At 34.4% G+C, this 20,739-nt stretch overlaps 1 protein-coding gene across 1 annotated transcript in view; it reads left to right on the top strand.

The window, feature by feature from the left end:
* Positions 1–20,739, top strand: part of DIAPH2 (diaphanous related formin 2) — a 252,358-nt gene that overhangs the window by 13,866 nt on the left and 217,753 nt on the right. The window contains exons 2-6 of the mRNA XM_062584399.1: positions 4,065–4,097; positions 6,416–6,592; positions 7,325–7,429; positions 12,097–12,117; positions 18,475–18,614. Of these exons, the coding sequence (XP_062440383.1) occupies positions 4,065–4,097; positions 6,416–6,592; positions 7,325–7,429; positions 12,097–12,117; positions 18,475–18,614 (476 nt within the window). The remainder of the gene's footprint in view (positions 1–4,064; positions 4,098–6,415; positions 6,593–7,324; positions 7,430–12,096; positions 12,118–18,474; positions 18,615–20,739) is intronic.

Below are 20,739 nucleotides of genomic sequence, written 5' to 3'. Positions count from 1 at the left end.
AGAGAGTAACCTGAGCATGCTAATATAGTTTCCAGCCAGCTCATACCTTGCAGTTAATGGCAAGAGGTAGATAACCTGTATTTTAAGATGCTTTTACCCAAGTGGTTCTGAGCTTGCTCTTCCTAATATTACTGGAGGTTAATCTTTTTTCTTAATGTAATGGTCACTAATCAGTTTGCTATAATTAATGCTTGGATACTAAATTCTGAATGTTCACAAAATTTTAACAATAATAGTTTTACTTTTTTATTTTGTCACTAAATATCAGAATGAGAAACAGGTCCTGGCTGTACTAAGTGCTATATAAAGAGCTCATCTGTCATGTAACATAACTGATCTGAACTCTGGTGATCCCATGTCTGATCTTTTTTTTGCATGTCCTTAATGATGATAGCTCATCTGATACGGTTGGTGCAAAGACTTGATGGAAAACTTTGGACTCTAGCTTTGGAAAATGGCAACGCTTACGTTATCTGCCTTTGCACTGACTAGCATGAAAACTGCCTGTAACAGGCTCTCTGAAATTGTTTCTACAGTCTTCTGTAGTGCCCTAGTGCAGCTGTTGCATCTGTCTGACAGTCAGTAATTCTATTGGCTCTGACTGTTGTGAAAGTGCAGCTTTTGGAATGAACAGAATGAATTCTGCTCTGATTTTTAAAATCTACTTCTGATAAACACCAATGAAGTATTCTCTGAAACAAGTTCTTCAAAACAGTAATGGCAGCTTGAGCTACAGATAACAAAGCAATGTTGCTTGAATTCTTTTCTCTACATTTATGTATATCTTCAGTTATAAAAATGTAGAAGTTAAAATTATGTAAGTTCAGTTATTTTTCCAAATTGAGTTGACTTGCCTTTTGGTAAAAGCTTGCACAAAATTCATGCGGAAAACGCAATTTCTTCAATAGTCCATGTGCTTTTTAGAGTGTGCTAGTGTTCTGCCTAAACAGACTAAAAACGTGGAAGCCATCCCAGGTTCTTTCAACCTGCTTTTTGAGGCAGATCAGGCTGCTGCTTAAGGCTTCTGTTGCTTGCACAGGCATATGGTGTGGAGAGCTCCATCTCCTGCGTATCAGTGGCGCTTGTGAGGGTGAGTGTCCAGTATGATGAACAGGGATTTTGGTCACTGGCCTGTCCCGCTCTCCCCACCTCGTAGTTGGGAATAGTTCTGAGGCCCTCAATCTTCCTGCTTTGTGATTAAAGGATTGCTGCCCTCTGCTGTTAAACACTAGCCTAGGTGACCTTTTGGCTTTAGTGTGAGGAGTTAGTTGTCCAATTTCTTTTCCTAGGATTGCTCATTTGTGGATGATCCTTTTTCAACTTCATTTTGCAGCCTGGTCTAAGGTGTTCACATGGTTCTCATGTCTTCATTTGTAGTGTCCCTATGAGTGTTCAACTTTTAGAGTAAGTCTTAGTTTAATTATTTAAATAATGCATTTTAAAGAATTTTCTCTGAACAGCTGCAAAGCAAACATCTTTCAGTGTGGTGCTGTAAAGACTAAATGTTAATGTGCAGCAATAGTAGTAAAACTATTAGAGTTGCTAACTTCAATTACCTTTAATATACATGATGGAGTACAGCAATTATTTTAAGTTCTCCTTTTTCGAAGTCTGACTCATGCTTTTTGAAGTGCTAATCAACTTTCTGTAAAGCAAACATTTTAATAATTAAGTTTTTGCTAGTTCTATTAGTCATGCCAGGTATACTTTGTCATGGATAAAGACCCCGAAAGTCTTGAATGTGTAATACTAGTTTCTGTACTTCAACTAACACAATTCAACTATCTTTTTAATGAATTCCTATGTACTTTTTTATATTTAATTACAAAATTGATTATGGTAACAGGAGGTTAAATTTGTCTAGCAGGAGCATCTTTTTGTACTAGATAACAGAAGTTGTAGGAATAGATGACACTTTGTGGCTATAAGATCTAGTTTCTAGTTACAGACAACTTCTTGTACTGCATATTATGTTAGCTAGATTTGGCTTTCCTCTGCTTATGAGCCTTTAGTCGAGATACTTATGTAGGAAGTTACTTTCTTTCCAATTGTTATGAAAAAATGTATGCACATTTGTTTGTGGCTGTTTTAAAAAACACTTCTGCTTGAGCCAAATTTTAGGGTGCTGGTTTTTCTGTTGGAGTCCAAATAAAGTTTAGAAAACAATCATACCTTCTCTTTTGGTTTCTCCTTTTTTAAATGAAGATGGCTGAAAAAAATTGACTGCTAGCAGTTGTCAGAACTGTTACCTGCAGACAGTGCTCGAAGAGGGTATTGCAGCAAAGCATGATTTTTCTGAGCAGTGTGGAGCAGAATGAAAACCAAGTTCAGAAGTTACCCAGTCAATGGCTGTTTCGATATACATAGTAAACAGAGTTGCTCTTGATTTTTATTTTTATGATGGAAGTGAGAATTCTGAGCATAGCAGACAAAAACATAGAGAAGTAATATATGAATATATGAATGGAAAGATCAGTCAACCCACATAAAGACATCACATTGTGATGTTCCCAATGTTATATAATTTCCCCACCAATAATACATCTTCTGGATTGACCTTTTTGGGGGTAATTGTATGTTCTTAGTTGTCAAAATGTTGTCTTGACTGAATACTGTTACTGATGAGCAGCTACCTGACACCTTAACCAGTTACTTGAGACTTGACGTAACTGGAGTTGCCTCTTAAAATCAGTCAGTCACGTTCCATTGCTACTGCTTCTGCTTGAAAAGTTCCTGACTTAATCTCTCTCTTACTTCAGAGAAACAGTGGATGCAGACCTTTACAAAGTGCAGCTCAATTTACTGGAGGAATTGTTGCAGGTCTAACTTTATTTTTGGAGCCTGAATAAAGCTATGGCAAAAAGACCGAGGGCATGTTTGGAACAGTACATCCCAGAAATGGATTACTGTTCCAGAAATGCCTCCTTGGCATTTAGGAGTTCTTTGCGGAAGTGGACCCTCCTTGCAAGTGCAGCTGTTGATCAAACCCCATAATTAATACAGGAGGAACATTATACATGAAGCAATCAGAAACCCAACCAGAGATTTGTTGACTCATGTGGCATGGGCTTCTGACAGAAGCACCTTGATCAAGCGATCAAGCTGTTAAGAGCGTAACCAAAGAATGTGAATCCTTTGCATGCAAGAAGATACGGCTGCTAATTTGCGAACATTTGCAACACTTGCAAAGCAAGTGGATCAATTACCACACTTCTAAAGATATAGCAGTTATTTTTTGTGGCTGCTTTTTGTTTTGTGTGTGTGTTTGTTTTTTTAAGTGCTAGATATTAGCTTTCTGTTCTTGACTGCTTGGCGTAAATTGATCAGTATTTATTAACAATCATATCAAGGAAGCATTAGGTTGATCTTGGTATGCCATGTAGATTGCTTTCTTGGCTGTTAATAAAGATACAATGTCAGTATCTTTGTCAGTTTTTTACTATGTCTGAGGAAATGTGAAGAGATAGGAGGGAGGCATAGATAATATTGTACTGATGGTGCAGAAACTGGTCAGTTTGCATTACTCAGTTTGGAGGAATTTGGTGAATGAGGTGGTGAGAAAACAGCAGAAGCCTCAAGAAGCCAAGGCACAGCTGCGTCTCCTCATCTCTCCCAGTCTCAATCACTCTGTCAAAACAGAGAATGTCGTATAGCTTATCTACTTGTATTCTATTAATAAATTTGAAGTCCAGTAATACTAAATCCAAACTAAGACAAAAAAAAAAAAAAAAAAAAAGAAGAATTGTCATCTTTGGCAAACTGTTTTGAGATTTTGTTCCGCTTTTGTGAAACATAAAGGGTACTAGGTTCATGAGGTAGTCCAAAGATAATGGCAAGGTAATGTAAGCCTGTCTTTCCTCATAAAATACAGTGAATACTACTATTTCCTTAAGAATTACAGGAAATTTGCTTGCGTTCTGATTTCATGCTCTAGTTTTGTTTGTGCTGGAACAGTTATTGAAATTATAAGTGATTTTTTTTTTTTTGATGATAGAGTGTACAAAATGTGGACTATTGTTTTGAAATAATAGGTAACTGCCTTTTTTCTTTTTCTTTTTTAATAGAATATTCAAATAAAAACTTTGGCAGATGATGTGGTAAGGTTTTCATGACATCTTGATTTGTAATGATAACCCCACATTGCATGCTATTTTACTCCAAACGTTGTGGACAATGTGACATGTTCTTATAAGGATATTAGGAATTAGACTTTTGAGTTACTATACCCAAAGAACATCATTATAACTTTAGTTAAAGAAAAATAATGGTATCAATATGGAGAAGCTTCTTTAACCACAGTAAATATTTGAGTAAACATTGCAAAAAGTGTTCAAACTGTTAGAAATGTTATTTCCTTCTTTTAGCAGTAAAGGATGTGCAGTGGTTCTTCAAAGTCAGTTGCAAAATGATTCAAATGGAACTATAATGGCTAATGACTGAACTGTATGTCAAACAACAAGTCTGTTCAGTAGCACTAACTTAATAATATTCAATATTTTGAAACTTGTTGTCAAGTATTCTATATAACTGCATACTGTTATAATTGATTGTGATAAAATTACTGAATCTGATTTTCTAGATATGATAGTTGAGCAGTTCTGGCTATTCACTGGCTGTCTAGTTAATTATCACTTATTTGTTTGAGATGAAATTATATATAGTAACCACATCTAAGCTTACTATATGGCTTGAAAGTGATCTTACTGTCAGAATCTGATTAAACAACTTGCTTTTCAGTAAAATGTACTTGAAATGGATTACAGTGAAATTGATCTAAAAGCCCTATTTAGTGACTACTAGGAGAGCATTTTAATGTAAATGAATAAAATTGGATTTGATGTATTGATGGATTTGCTCAAGTATTGCCTTTACAGCATTATATAGTATTTTGTGGGCTTTTCAATAGACTATGCCCTATTTTTTTGAAATGTAATGTAAATTACTCTGTTAAGAGAAAATGTAATTAAAATAAAATTCTTGTCATTTTAAAGAAGTTGACAATATCCTTTTCAGTAATGTGTTTCTGTCCACAAATGTAAAACTTTTAAGGAAGCTATTCTCCAACCACCAAAAAACCCCAAACAAAACAAAACTCCAAACAAATTATAAGGGCACGCAGCTTATGTAGGAATATTTTCTGTTCAAAAATTTATATTTTTTTCTTAAAAGTCAACAGAACAAAGCAAAAAGTGAAACAACACTTTTTCCTGTCTTCCACCCCGCTTAGTCAAGTCTCCCCACTCATGATTTGACTAACTGAAAATTAATCCAAGTTGCTTGCAAATGAAATCTACTTCCTATTTCTTCAGGGATCATGGAAGTTGTTTAGTTATAGAGAACATTAAAATCTGTTTTGCATAGCAGTTATAATGTTATGTATGATACTGTTAATGCCTACATAAGCTGCTGTTAAACAAAAGTACATCTTCATAAGGCTGTTTGAGACATAAATACCTAAATATTTGTTGATGCAGACAGCTTATTTAGAAAATTTCAGTAGATATAACCTTCCTGATATGAACACACACACACACATATATCCTTTTTAAAAGACAATATTAGTAAATTTCAAATTTTCTAATGGTTATGTTATTCAAGATAGAGTTGTATATTAAATAATACAGTAGGAAACAGCCTTATAAGGAAGATGCACTAGTTGGTTATTTCTAATATTAACAAATTAACTGAATAAGCATGTGCTGCTTAAATTACAAAAAAAAAGGGAGGGGTGGGGAATTGGGTGCAGGACATAAAACAAATCAGCCTTAACTAATTAAATTTCATTGCAGACTACATGGTATGCTTTCACTAATGTCTGTTATTTGTATTTAACTGAATGTCTGCTTCTATGCAAGTAATCCATTATCTTGCTTTTAAAAATTATGCGCTAATTTTAGAAGTTTGTACTCAAAAACACTTCAAAGAATTGTAAATGTTACTTGGAGCATTAATTCCTATACAAACTTTATTTTACTTTAGCAGGGTTTTTATATAAGCCTGGTGAACTTGTGAGTATCTCCTTCCCAGCTGCTGGCTTTTTCAGTTATCCTCAAAGACTTGCAACTTTTCAGGTTAAGGAACGTTTGACATGATCTTTGTGGTACTGTATGTATTTACTGCAAGGATAATTAGGGAGTAACATGAGAAGATCTAATCAAGATCTTGCGATGTGAAGAATTTGACATAGTTGGTATACCTCAGAGTCTCTTTCACATATGACCTGTCGTAAAACCTATCTTAAATGCTGTCTTTCTCTGGAATGTAATCTCTGCATGTAATAATATTTTTGCTTACAGCACAATTTGAGTCTTAGCACTGCTACTTGGATTAACTTTAAGAATATTTGCATTATAACATATCTGCTTTTCTATATTTCTACTTGTTTGTGTTTATTTTTAAATGGATATCTTTGCAGCGTGACAGAATAACAAGCTTTAGAAAATCAGGAGTGAGAAGAGAGAAACCTCTCATTCAACATCCTACTGACTCTCAAGCTTCTATCAGTGAACTCCCAGTTGCCCAGCCAGTTGTTGATGAACGTTGCATGAACTTATCAGAAAAAGAAGTTATGGATCTTTTTGAAAAAATGATGGTAAGATGATATGTCAAATGATTTGGAGATTTTCATTAGTTTTCGTGTTAGTGTTGTGTAGTAGTAGTTTCCAAATGTTGTGGTTTTGACAGTACTATGTTGTGGGTGTGGGGTAGGGGGAGGAACACAGACAAGTTGATCAGAGGGACCTGTGCTAAACTGTTACATAAAAAATTGAGTAGTTAATACAAAAAGTATGTGTTCGTATTCCATGCATTCAGATTATTTCCATAGAAGAAACAGGCAAAAAGCCAAAACCTAAAAATTTCAATCTGTTGAGTGTTGATTGCTTTGTTAACTTGTAAGCATCTTAAATGTGGCAGATAGATACTGCTGCTGAAGGATAGTTTTTACCAGGCTTATGTTACTTCCTTTGCAAAATAGCCATTTGCATTAATATAACTTTACGGTCGAGAAAGCTAAATTTTTATATGATCTGGAGTATTTTATATCATAAGTTCATTTACCAAGACTTGACATCATTCAGAAGTGTACTTTTCTATTAGTAATATAGGAAAAAGCTTTTGAAATAGAAATGTATTACTTTTGTCATGCACAGTGCTATTTATATATGAACTGTAAGGAGATGTGATCTTTTGAGGATTGTTAGAAATACTGTTTGCAACAATTTTAAAGGATGATTTAGAAAACTTCCAAACAGTCAATATGGCCTAAGGACTATGAATAAAACTCATGAAATATAATCTAGATATCATGTGGTCATCTTTACAGGAAGATATGAATCTTAATGAAGAACGTAAAGCTCCTTTAAGAGATAAAGACTTGACCACAAAACGTGAGATGGTTGTCCAGTACATTTCTGCAACTGCCAAATCTGTAAGTAGTTGCCTCTAAACCAGATGAAACTAGTAAGCTTAGCTTAGCAAATATTATACTTTTGATACTGAAAATTCTACTTTTTTTTTGGTCTAGATGTAACCTTTAAGGCAGGGAAGGGTGGCGGGGGAACCATGTCCTTGCTAATATATTCTGAAATGCCCGCAACTGTGGCTGAAGTGTTAATTAGTTTGAATTTCAGTTGCTGAGCAATAAAAAAAAACTTGACATGTTCATGTAATACACAAGGAATTGCTAATTCTGTCATGTAGAGTGATGGATAGAACTTGAGCATATTTTTGTGCAGTTTATTTTATGCTTTTATAATAGCAAGGTGCTTAGAAAGGAGAGTATGACTTTACAGTTTCAGTAACGACATGCATTGTTAGTGGGCATACCATTTGCAGTATAAGAAACAGGAAATGAAAATACTGAAAATAGCAATAAATCAGGATATTAGTTTAATTTGAAAGCATTGATTATGGTAGTTTTATTGAAGATTGTGTTAAATATTTTTAGGTGTTTTGCAGCCAAATAAAATGATTCCTTTATTGGAAAAAATGGTCTTAAGTTATTCCCTGAATTGTTTGAGTAGAAAAGTTTATCTTCAGACCTCTCATTTGTGTTGATGATTCCCTGTACTGAAGGTGGTTGATTAACCCTTAACAGAAGAGTGCTTTGTATAGAATTTTTTTAAGTTTGTCTATTTGAGGCTGTAAGTGAAAGAACCACAGTATGCTTCAGCATCTATTGAGGTAGAGAAATATACTATTGATCTCAAATGGTGAATAGCTGCAATTTTTCTACAGTAGTGAGAATAGTAGTATGAGTGAGTTATTAAAAAGAACAATAATGCTTTTTGTGTGTTAAAGATCGACTATGGCAAATACAATTCTTTTGGAGTAAAAATAAAATATTTCAGAAAACCACCTGAATATTGTATGAAACACAATTACAAATAAATGTGATTGCACTGGAATGTTGGTTTTGTCCTTGTTTTGCTATTGTTTGCTGTATATAGAACTTTAAAGAAGCTAGTGCAGAATTCTGAGCAATTTAATATATTGCAGAGTAGTCAGAGCTGAGTAACAGCATGGGCAGGGGGAGGGAACCTTTTGATATTCAAGGGACAGAAACATGTTTCAAGTGATAAGTGAAATCTCATGTCAGGAGTTCTTCAATAGAAATAAATGATGCATGTGGTTTTATTTGGAAACTAGGATGAATCTATTTCTATTTTCACTTCTAAGTTATTGTTTGTAGTAAAAAGTTATTGGAAATGAAGCCTGAGTATAGAATAATTAATCAAATACTTAACAGTAGTGCTTCTAGCAGTTCTACATAGCTACGTCTGAGTGAAAAATAAAGATAACATTATATTAAGCAGTCATTTAGTTGCCAATTGATTTTGAAAAATAAGAAATAAGATTGTATTGATGTCTGTCTAAATATATAAGCATAGACTGTGATACTCCACTCTGCCATGGAGTTTTAATTTCAAAAAAAATTATAGCAAGAATTACATATAAATGTTAAACTTCAATGCTGTGTATAAAACTTTTTCTTAAATAAGGAAAAGCTTGTATTATAATGTGCAAGTGGTGCTCTACTTCGAGAGGAGTGAAGTTTCTGGATGTATTTATCTTAGATAAAACCCACAGTCTTTTCCTTTTTCCCAACTGTCTGATAATGAATTTGGTACTTAAGGCATTGGCTAAATATACTACTCATTGGAATATTTTTTCAAGCTTATGTGGTGAATGTTATGAAGTTTCCTGTTAATATACTTCATATTGAGAGCTATTGATTCTGTTGTAGGGGTTTCTCTTTAGTTGATACTAAATGGTAAATCTCAATTTTTCTGAGCAAGCAAAACTTTTGTTGAGGTGGTAGAAATTTTCAAAACATGAGTTCTTGAAATTCTTTCGCAAAAAGCAGTGGAGAGGAGCATGATCTCTTTATATGTAACAGTATTGAAACGTAGCCTCATTGATTCCCAGAATTTTGTAGTTGAGTAACAAAAGGATGGCTGCCTTTGCGTGTCTAACTGCTGAAAATTTTAACAAACTGCATTACTGCCACTATATGTGCTGTAGCATGGAAAAGTAACAGAATTGGGGATAAATTTGTCAAAAGCTACTAACAGTTTAAAAGATACCCCCAAAAGTCTTCATGTACAAAAGAAGCTCTGTCTTAATGTGCTCTGAACTTCATTCAGCTCTGCTATAGATGTTTTGTTGATATGTGGAAGATTTTTCCTAATGAAAAAGGTATTGTATTATTTAATAACCCATTTTTATGTTTGAAACATAATATTCAAATGGTATTTTAAAAGCTATTTGGAAATATGTCTGACCTTTCTATAGTCCTATGCTAGTTTTAAGTTGCTAGCTTTTTAAGTTGCTAGCTATTTAATACACAAAAAATAGAACTTCATTATAAAATATTGATTGGACTCTTAAAATAAATGAAAACCTTGTCTTCTTTAATTTTGTCATCTTTTTAGTTGAATGATTACTTTAACATGTAGTTGGATTCTGGCCCTAACCAATTGTTGTTACATTTTGGCTTCTCAAGCTCTCTTCCTCAGGCCGTTTTCAGATATGTCTTCCGTGAAAATATTTACTGAGTACAAACTCATGGTTTTCCCTTGCTCCTTAGATTTTTTTCCTTTTCTTTGGTCACAGATAATTGTTCATCTGTATTCTTTTTGTACTGAACATACTTGGGTTTTTTCTTCTGTTTAGAGCTCATGGCTCTTGGAACACTTAATAGTTGATGTGACTTCTCTTCCAGTACATTTTATTTTCTTTTTTGCTAGGCTTTGTGCTTTTCTGCACTCATCTGAAATATGAATCTCATTTCCTGATCTTATTTTCATCAAATTTAAAAATCAGGATTTGTTTTTCTTTCCCTTCTGTGCTATCTTCAGCAAGTTGACCATGCTTCTCTGAAACACTGCTGTCTTGAGAGTTCTGAGTGAGGAAGGAACTTGACTTCTAATGGATGAAAAGAAAAGCTTTGCTCTTCTTTTGGGGTGGAGGAAGGATAGTAGCTAATAAGGTAGATGTTTGGATGTGGTACAATTACTTGGGCTTCTGATTCCTTCTTTGTCATGTCCCATATGACGTCCCTTGAAACCACAAAATGATAACTTTTTGATGTATGTGCTGCAACAGAGAAAGTTCAGTGAAAGTTTTTCCATGTTCTCTCTATTTTAATGCATGTTGGGAGAGATACTCAACTTTGAAACTTATGAAGAAGGTGACTTACTAGTGTGGTTTTATACTTGCATTCTCTAATAAATCTTTCAAGCTTTTTGTGTATGTAGAAAACAAAAAACTTGTACAAATTACTGTTCAGTAAAAAGCGTTTGTGCTTTATTTCTAAACTTCAGTGGAATTAAAGCATCTGGAGATTTACAGAATTGACTTAGGTGCTAGCTAATTACTTTTTCAACTCAAAGAGAAGGATTATTGGTCATGGGAATTATACTTGGGGGCTCAAAACTCTTTCAGAACTGAGCTTGGTGGCGTCTTGCCGCGTTGACCAAGACCAGAGGAGAAGGTTATGAATTAGAGGAAAATCTGTCGTCTGGTGATGATGGTTCATCTTGTGCGTCTGGAGGAAGCTTCACCAGTAGGAAGCGAGAAAAGACATAAAAAGATTGTCAGTGACTTCCATTCCCTGAAAGAGTTCTAAAGGGATAATTGAACAGGTAGGAGCAGAAAGTGGGACAAGTAGGGGCTGAACAGATACTATCGGATTTAGATCTCAGAGCAAAACATTACGCTCTTAGGTTCTTACTGAAATAACGGTAGATATCAAATAAATTGACTGCTGTCAGATTGCAGCAAATAGCTGCCAGAGAAAGGCCTAGAATATTTAGGCAGAAGTCTTATAGTACTAGTGTTCACAAGAACGTGGTCATTTGTACAAAGTGATAGAACAGGGCAGAGATGTACTGCCTTTCTAGAGAGTTTTTCTTCTGTGCAAAGTCAACGTCTTGTTTGTGTACATGCAAAGATGTTGTTCTATGATAGGACAGAGCAAACATGATTGTGTAAATCACTGTTTAATTATCCATGTAATTAAAAACATCCATACTGAGTAGTTGAAAAAAATGCCTCATGAGATTTTTCTGAAGTACCAGTTAGATTTATAACTATAGGCTATGTTTAGATTATGAAAAATTAATTAAATCCAGTGATGATGTCATCTAAATAGAAAAAAGCACTGTAATAAATGAAGTTGCTGTATACTAATGAAAGTCAGTATGCCATTACAGGGTTTTCTCTGCAGCTTTTCCATGTCATATGTAACAATATGGCATATCTCTTATCCAGCTTGGCATGTACATGTTGAAATTATGTAGTTGATTTGTTTGTAAGTGTGTAAAACACTAATGATTCAGCAGTAGAACATAAAGAATTTCAACTTCTGTTTTTTTTACAGTAGAGCTGCTGTTTTCCTGTTGAGGAGCTGTAACTCTTAAACATTTTGATGAATTAATAAAAGAATAATAAAAGAATGCAACTATTACTAATGATGAAACATTGAAATATTTTTGTGATGCTACATCCTACTAATTACCTTGCTATGTTTATTTATTATTATTATTTATTTTTCTTTCACACAATAATCTCTTGGCTGACCACTGCATGCAGATAGTCGGAAGTAAAGTTCCGGTGAGTACGAACATGATGGTTTTGTTTTTTATGAATACGTGTCATTTTTTAGAGTTTCGACTGGAATATTTTGGGCTTTTATCATGGATTTAAAAGTTCAGTGGGTGTAATTTAGTCCTTGTTTTATCACAGTAATCATCAATTGGCCCAAACACATTTATCTTACTAGTATAAATTTGATTGTGCTATTGAGGAATCTCTTTATATTATGTTTTCAGGAATCTATTTCCAGATACTTAAGACTCATTGGGAATCTGTTCATGAAGATAAAAGATATATGTCATGAAAACAAATATAAATTAGGCTTATCTTGATTTTACTGAAGACATTTAATTGAAAGCTTATATTACGGTCTTCATCTTTATTCTGCCGAGATGTGGATTTTTGTAATATTTGTTAGCGTTCATAGTTCACTGTGGAACTGCCAGCTGCCGGATATCAGTGTGAGAATGGGATTTACATAAAGGATTCAGAAGGTCAATTAATAAACATAAGATGAGGCCACTCACAGCATAGCTTTTATCTTAGTAAGTGTTCTGTTACATTTATATTAAGTGGTGGTTGAGTTTATTCTGTTTATTTATTCTGTTTATTTTATTTTACTTTTTATTAAACGAGTATTTCATAACTCTTTTGTAGGACTGGATACAGGAAATGAAAATTTCCTGGGGGGAAAAAGGTTTTGGGGAGATTAGGATACTTTGAACATGTACAGTTTAAAATGGAAGCAAAGAATTTTTTTTTCCTTAGGTATAGCTAGACTTTGTTTAAATTGTACTCAAAAAACTTTTCAAGTATTACAAGTTTTTCTACTTAGGTAATCTTCGATACTTCAATTTTGTAGTAATAAGAATAAAGAGCTACCTCTGACTTCAAGTTCTTGTTCTCTCTAGTTGCATCAAACATGTACTTCAATACATATGGATGTGGCATATAGGGATTAAGAAGTTGGCATTGACTTTCTTTTAATCAGTCTTTCCTGCTTCCTAAGACTTTTCTACCTGTATTCATAAGTACTGTTTAGTTTGTACTAATACTATGTAGTTTGTAGTTAATGTTCCTCACACTGATTGTGGAAAATATGTAAGCACAGTGGTGTTATTGAAAGGTATTTGATTCTTGGGGAAAATTCACAAATGTTTAGTTCTGCAGTTTGATGCATTAAAACAAATTTGAAACAATCCCTACTCCCAAGTTGTTTCCCTGTAATATGAGTTAACCTGAACAGCTGCTTTGTGAAGAGGTGATTTTTGTAAGAAAGAACTCATATGCAAAGGGATTAGTGGAGAAATTCTAAGTTATCTGATTTCTATCTTGTGCTTTCTAATTCAGGATCTGATGGAGGAGCAAGTATAATTGAGTATGGTTTTTTTTGCACAAATAGCTTCCAAAATATGAAATACTACTTTTAGGATCTGGCTTCTGCTTTTCCTTGCTTATTGAAATCATGAATGTTAGTATGGTTTTTCCTCTCTCTTTGATTGCTCTGTTTCTGTTTGTTTTTAAATGGCATTCCTCCTTTTGGAGTTGAGTGAATTTGCCTGCAACTGCACTGAGAATTTCCAAACGCTGCCCTATAGGTTGTAGGCCAGTATGTCTTTAGGCAGACTGAGGCCGTTACCTTGTTTGTTTATCCTGCTTAGGAAAAGATTGAAACATCTGTATATCACAAGGAGTTATTTTAGTTAATTTCATGGATCTGAAGTGGTTAGGAAGGTGAAGAAGTTTGGAGCATGAGTGCTGTTAGAAACGGTTGCAAAGAGATTTGCCTGTTTGTTCAGAGTTTTGAGCTTTTTCTTATCTGAGTTTTATTTGGGATCATGAGCACTGATGCCCGCTTAACGTATCATTTTAGTTGCCCGCAAAGTAACCTTTCCTTGCTTTTATTCAGAACACTGGTAATTACTTGGAAATGGTAGCTCTGCATGTTCTGTCTATCTTTTAGACACTAATGTAGATGTTTAAGATTAGCATGCTAGTTCTGTTTTTAATAGCTTGAATTGTAGCGTGTTTGGCTAGTATCAACCTAGGTGAAGTTAATATACACTACAAACTTTTATGTATCAGCTGCTGAACTAATACTACTACTAAATTCATCACAACTTGACTAAGGACATTGCTTTTCCAAGTCAAATGTACAGCAAAAATCAATACTAGAAATATCTAGCGTTGCTTTGTAAGTTCTTATCTTGATGTTAATATTGTCTATTTTTGGACACTTTATTCAATTTTACTCTCTCCTTGTTTCTTATGCTATATATACTTCTTTTATACTCTGAAGGACAACTACATGTTTTTCTATACACCATTTTTGAAATACCGTTCTACTTACTATGGATGTTACAATGAATTGTAATGTAGCTGATCCAATGTAAAAATATGTATTAGAATAACTGAAGCTCTCCTTGTCTTGAGCAATTTTGATTAATAAACTATAGTTAGTCACTAGTAAGTTTAATGATTTTTTTTTTTCTTTCTATTTAAACTGCAGAAAAGATTGTGGAAACCCAGTCCAGTCAATCTATTAAATTATTATAGTTCAGGAGTTTTTTGGTTCATCCTACTTCCACTTAGCATAATGCCAGGGAAGGAATTCTCCACCCGTGTTCCCTGAACCTCTGAGCTTTTGTAAACATTTGTTGCAGAATTCTTCTCAGCTCCATATTTCTATAACAGAAGTGTTTTGTTTGCTAGCTTGTCTCTACTCTAGCTTGTTTCTTCTCTGAGACAAGTATGTCATCTTCTCTACTACCAGTTCTCATTGTTTAAAGAGTATGTATGTGCCTTTTACTTAGCAAGTTTGGCTTGGAGAACGTGTATTTCTCTTCAGGTAGCTGCAAATGGCCTGCTTTGCTTCTCCATGCTATCCAAAGCAGAGCAGTTTTCTTTCTGTGAGTTGGTGAATGCATTCAGTCAGAAACCCTTTTACTTTTACTTTTTCCAGAATGATCTTTGTTTTTCCTTTAGTAGCTTCATTATTTAAATCAGTGGGTTAACAATACTGTTCAGTACATTATTTTTCTTCCATGTTTGTTAGAGTTGCCTCTTAAAATCTCAAAAGGCAAAAAGATATTTTTTTTGTTTTTTTGAGCTTCGCTAACTAGTTGCCTAAAAATATTTGTGATGTGGTTTTGCCTGCTGATTGTGGAAGAAAAATTGATGCATGTGTTTCGCTGTAGCTAATATTTGCATATGAGATACTATAGACATGATAGCCAACCACAGTATACAGAAAGTAAAAAAAAAAAAAAAAAAAAAAAAAAAAAAAATCTCGGTGCGGATGTGGTTGTTTTGACATAAGTCTGCAGTTGTTGGCTTAGCTTCCTGTGATGAAAGAAATGTGTGTGGCTGTTAAGCTGTAAGGCACCTTCTATTAAAATGTGCTGTCTGCTACTACAGGGCTCAGCTGACACTGTTGTTGATGCACCTTTGCCAGCAGAAGCCCTGCAGATGCCTCCTGACTGACTGTCGTGGAGGCTTAGAAACTGAAGTATAAAGTACAAGAGAACAAAAAAATGTTGAAGTAATTTATTTTGTCCTTTCTTAGCTTAAAATGGACTTGATCAAAGGCCCAGCTGACAAGATTTTTCTTTGGTGTACTTACCCATATGTGTGCATTCTCTAAAATTTAATCAAATTCCTAATTTTGTAACTTTAGTAATACTAGAAGAAGTTATAATACAATTCTTAACACAAGAAGAAGTTATCTTTATCTTTTTCTTCCCCATTTCTGTCTGGTTGTTTGTCAGTTGTGGCTCAAGGACTCATACATGTTTGTTGAACTGTTTTTTTTTTTTTTTTTTTTTTTTTTTTTTTTTTTTTTTTTTTTTTAAGATGAAAATATAAGACAGTTTTTGGGCTGATTTAAACAGACACTCTAGCTTTGGTTAAGCGATTAAAATAATTTTAAGAGTCTGTCTCAATAGGTACGTTTTAGTAGTACTGTAACTTCCATTTGTCTGAATGACACAATTGAAAAGTGGAATTGGACAACAGGTTAAACTTTGAAGTGTATGCTTACAGGTTGGTCTCCTAGCTATACTGCTAGTCTAAAACTACTTCAAGCTACAAACCTGCATCTTCGTTTACATGGTGATTGTTTTTGTATTGACATAGCAGCAGAGCAGAAACTCATATATGTTAGCATGTGGTAATTTGGATAAATGTTCTTGATCCTTAATTTATATTAGGAGTTAAGCTGCAGTAAAACCATCTTTGGAGTCAGCTGAAACCTTCCAATTTCAATGTAGTTTGGAAGGGAAGGGGAAAGGTTGCAGTTGCGGTTGTGAAGTATTTTTGTGACAGAAATGAATGCACTGGTATGATCAGAGATGTCAACCATCTGAATTGTTTTTAAACTACTGGGAAAAACAGGTACGATTTCTCTGGAAGTGTCTTACACTGAAAGAAGCATTAAAAGCTGGTTTATGGCCGAGTATTGTATCCGTGAACACAACTGGAATATTTCTGATAATGAATTGGATGTAGCAATTCACCTTATTTTCTGTCACAAGCTTTAATTGTACACTGAAGTACCGCGAAGAACTAATGTTTTACTCAATTTTAATAAGATTTTGGATTTTATTAGTGTTCTAGTCTGTGGCTGTCTGTACTAGGTGCTCACTAGCTTCACAGAAAATAAAATCTAAGAACAAGATAAATGCAGGTGTGTAAGGAGAAGTGTTCTGTCTTCTCCCACTCCCCATTTTACTGGGGAGCTGATTATAGAACCTCAGAAAATGAGTTTTCAGTAGTGGCTGTAGTGCTGTGTGATGTCTGTGCCAGTTCAGTACCCATCTCTTGGGATCTGTACGCCCTCCCTAATAATAATAATCCCTTAGCTATTCTGCTTTGGTGAGGGGAGTTTGGCTCATTTCAGAAATCTTTTGTATTTTATAGGAGAAAAAGATACCAATTAAAACAAGACTTCATGAAAATCAGACATTTTAAATCCAGGAGATTTTTTTCTTTTTTTTCCCGTCTGAAGTGTTTTGTAGGCAGATTGTAGAGTACTGTGATTACTTCCCCGGGAAGTAAGCTTGTTTCGTTATTTTAATAGCTAATTTCTCTATAAAATCTATTGAATTTGTAGGTTCTGTATAATCTAGTTTGAGTAGACTATAAGCTACTTAGACCTACCTTCTTCACAAAGAGAAGCAGCAGTAGTTATGCAGCTCAGTAGTAGCAACTTTCTGGCTAGGCTTGCATTCATATGTTATGTTGAAAATGACATTTTTCTTTTTGGTAAACTTTGAGAAGTACTTCCTGGGACCTTTTTCCTAAGATCTTAAATTTGGACTGGTACTAAAAATTTTGTGTAGCTGTCTTGCTCTGTCTTGATGGCTGATTTAACACGACTTTTATAGAAGTACCTATATTGTATGTTACACTCAGTAGTTGCAAGGAATGTCTGGTGTTTTCTGTTTTTATTTCTAAATACAGTATTTAAAATAGTTTTGTGCCTGTTGTAATGCACCCCGAGAACCTGTGTACCAAAACTTGGATAAGAGATATGAGCTCTGTTGTGTGAAGTGTTTTAACTGTAGCAAACTTGTTTATTCTGCAGTGTATGTGTGTGTGAGAGAGAAATAAAACAAATAAAATCTGAGATGAGTTCAGAACTAGATGCACTTGGAGCCTTTCTACCTTTGTCCACCTGCACTACTTTTGGTTAGCTACTTTGGAACAATGTGTATGGTATTGACACTTAGAATTAGTCAAGCTGAAAAATGCCTTGAAGAATTTTGTGTCTTATTGCTTATCATCTACTGATATACAGTGATTGAAATCATACTATCATCTTAATATATTTTATCTACTTCTGGAACCACTTTGTAGCTATTATTCAAATCGTTCACTGGAAAAAGGAAGTAATTGGTGAACTGCCAAACTGTGAGGATTCTTTTGTGTTTTGTGGTTTGTCCCCTTCCTTCCCCCAGGAACTGTATTACTCTTGATAAGTTAAATTTCCATGAGTTTGAATCTTACAAAGAATTTTAAATACTACCAGCTAGTAAGTATCGTAATCACTGCATCAAGTAATGATGCACTACACTTTCAGATCTTAAAGAATTTTAGCAGTTATCTAGTATATTGTGCATTTGTCTAGCATATCAGCTACTAAAATGTCTTCCTGTGAAGAAAATTCTAGAAAAATATCTAGTCTTGGGAGGCAAGCCCAAAACTATTATACATGTATGACAAGTCTAAGTCAAGTCAGTGGTCTGTAATAGTTGTACGAGAGAGGGAAACTGATTTTTTTAAGTAACATGCATATATTGACCGTACATATCATCGTTTACTTAGATGCTATTATAATCTATATAACACTAAGCATCATTCAATCTTCTGTGGTAGGGTGGACTGAAAAACAGCAAGCATGAATGCACACTGTCCTCACAAGAGTATGTTCATGAATTGCGATCTGGAATTGCAGAGGAAAAGCTTCTTAATTGTTTAGAGTCTTTGAGAGTGTCTCTAACAAGCAATCCAGTCAGGTAAGTAGGAATTTTTTCTATGGATTTCATTGTACTGCTTTTATTTGACAATAAAAAGATTTTGTTCGTTTGGTTGTCTGATCCCTTTGAAACTAGGGTGATTATAGGAATACTTTGGAAGTTTTGATTTTGGAAGTGTTAAGATGTTTGATTCTTCTGATGTGAGTAGTGAATAAAGCTCTCTAGCTTTGATAACAAGAAAGACATTGTTGAACTGTGAAATTTGGTGTCTGTAACCTGCAAACAGTTTCATGTATAAAACCAGGTAGTTCATTCTCAAGTTGTGCTCTGAAGTTCTTTCTCTCTCTCTCTTTATATATATATATATATATATATATATATTTAGCTTAAAATGAGCAAAGAACTGACAACTGAACGAGCTTAGTATACTGCCATTTGGTTGACTGCTCGATTTTTGTTTGTTTTAGTTGGTGGACCTTCATTGTATATGAGAGAACTTAGGGAACAGATAGGGTTTTGTTAGAGTTATACTGTGTCCCATTAATCGATAAATGTAACATTAGGAAATTTTGAACAGTTGTTGTGAGGCTTTAAACGTAGATTTGACTCCCTGTTTTGTTCACTAAACACCCCTGAGATCTCTTAAAGGAGCCTTACAGAATTGTAGGAGATATATTTTTATAAAGGAAGCTTTAAAAAGGTTTTATGTGAGCCCTTGGAGAATACTCTGAAAAATCCTGTTCCCTTTTAGGATCAGTGTACTACAGACTACCCACCATTCCTTAGTTGCCCTTTGGGGTAATGCGTTCATTCTCTCTGGATCTGTGTCTGCTACTGTTACTGAAAACCTGCTGGATCTGTGTCTGCTACTGTTACTGAAGTTGAGAGACTTCAAGGCCTAGTTATATACAACCCTACAGTTGTCTTTAGATTAATGAAGAGGTTTTGGTGAAAGTAGCCTGCAGCTTCTGCAAAGGACAGATCTGGCTAAGCTTTTTGTTTTCTTTTAATTTGAGAAGCAGAAAATAACCGTTTTTCCTGCTTTTCACTATAGTACCTTTTCTATACGTGGTATTATAAAATATACTTAGCCAGAATTGGCTGTAAAAACTCTATATAGGGAAATTTAAAAAGCATCTTTGTGCATAGACTTGTTCTACTGCTATCATAGTTCTTTGATTTGTGTTCAGAGAATAAGTACCTAGATGATTCTTGTTTTCAATGTCCTCTGTAATAAGCTGAAAAATTTTTGAACAGGACTGCTTTCTGCATTGAGATGAATGGTTGTTATGAAGCTATCCTGATGCTCAACTGTTGTAAAGAGCAGTTTAGTAACCTGAACAGTAAAATTGAATCAATACTCTTTCCCCAATATAATAAGAATTTCTTGGGTTGAATTTTGATTTGGATGATTGTAGTAGATTTTGTTCCCTCTGCAGATGTGAACAGTAAAACAATTCTATACACAGTCTAGCTCTGGCTGATTGCCTGCATGTATTCCAGTTTAAACATGAAACTTCTGTTCTTAGACCCTGTCCATGTAGTTCATACTGTTTTATTTTAGAGAGAAGTATGTTTTGACTAAAGCAGTTAAAGCAATATACTTTTGAGATACAGATGAAACTTGTCTTTTTATTGCTCTTGTTGCATCATTGTACCATAACTTTACTAGTATAGCTAAATGGTGTGATTTTTGTGCAATTTATAATAATTTTCTACTCTTTTGGTCAATTTATGGAACTCTTTCAAAGTTGTAGCCTTTCAGGAGGCTAGAAAGTTTTTATTCAAAGTGATTTCAGCTCCCTCCTCCAACCCATATACACAACCACAAATCCAAAAAAACAACCACCCCCTACCCCCTGCCTACCTTATGAGAAGTAAGCAACTGTAACTGCCATAGCATAGGGAATGTGTATGAGTGGGGATCTGTTTCCCATTAGTTGCTTCCTGTGAAGCACACAGATGCCTGTTTATAGGCATCAGAAAATAATTCTCAGCACACTGGAAGTGGAGAAGTCGATTGCTAGCAATATTGCGGAAATTCATCGTGGGAATGGACAAGTCAATTGTTGACAATATTGAGGGAGTTGATCAACTTAGTGCTTATAGTATGCGCAGAAAGATGACAGTTATAGTAAGTCAACTAGTTCAATTGAACCATCAT

The sequence above is a fragment of the Rhea pennata genome, chromosome 11, assembly GCF_028389875.1.
Source record: "Rhea pennata isolate bPtePen1 chromosome 11, bPtePen1.pri, whole genome shotgun sequence".
Taxonomy (NCBI): domain Eukaryota; kingdom Metazoa; phylum Chordata; class Aves; order Rheiformes; family Rheidae; genus Rhea; species Rhea pennata.
This window is presented reverse-complemented; position numbering and strand designations above follow the sequence as displayed.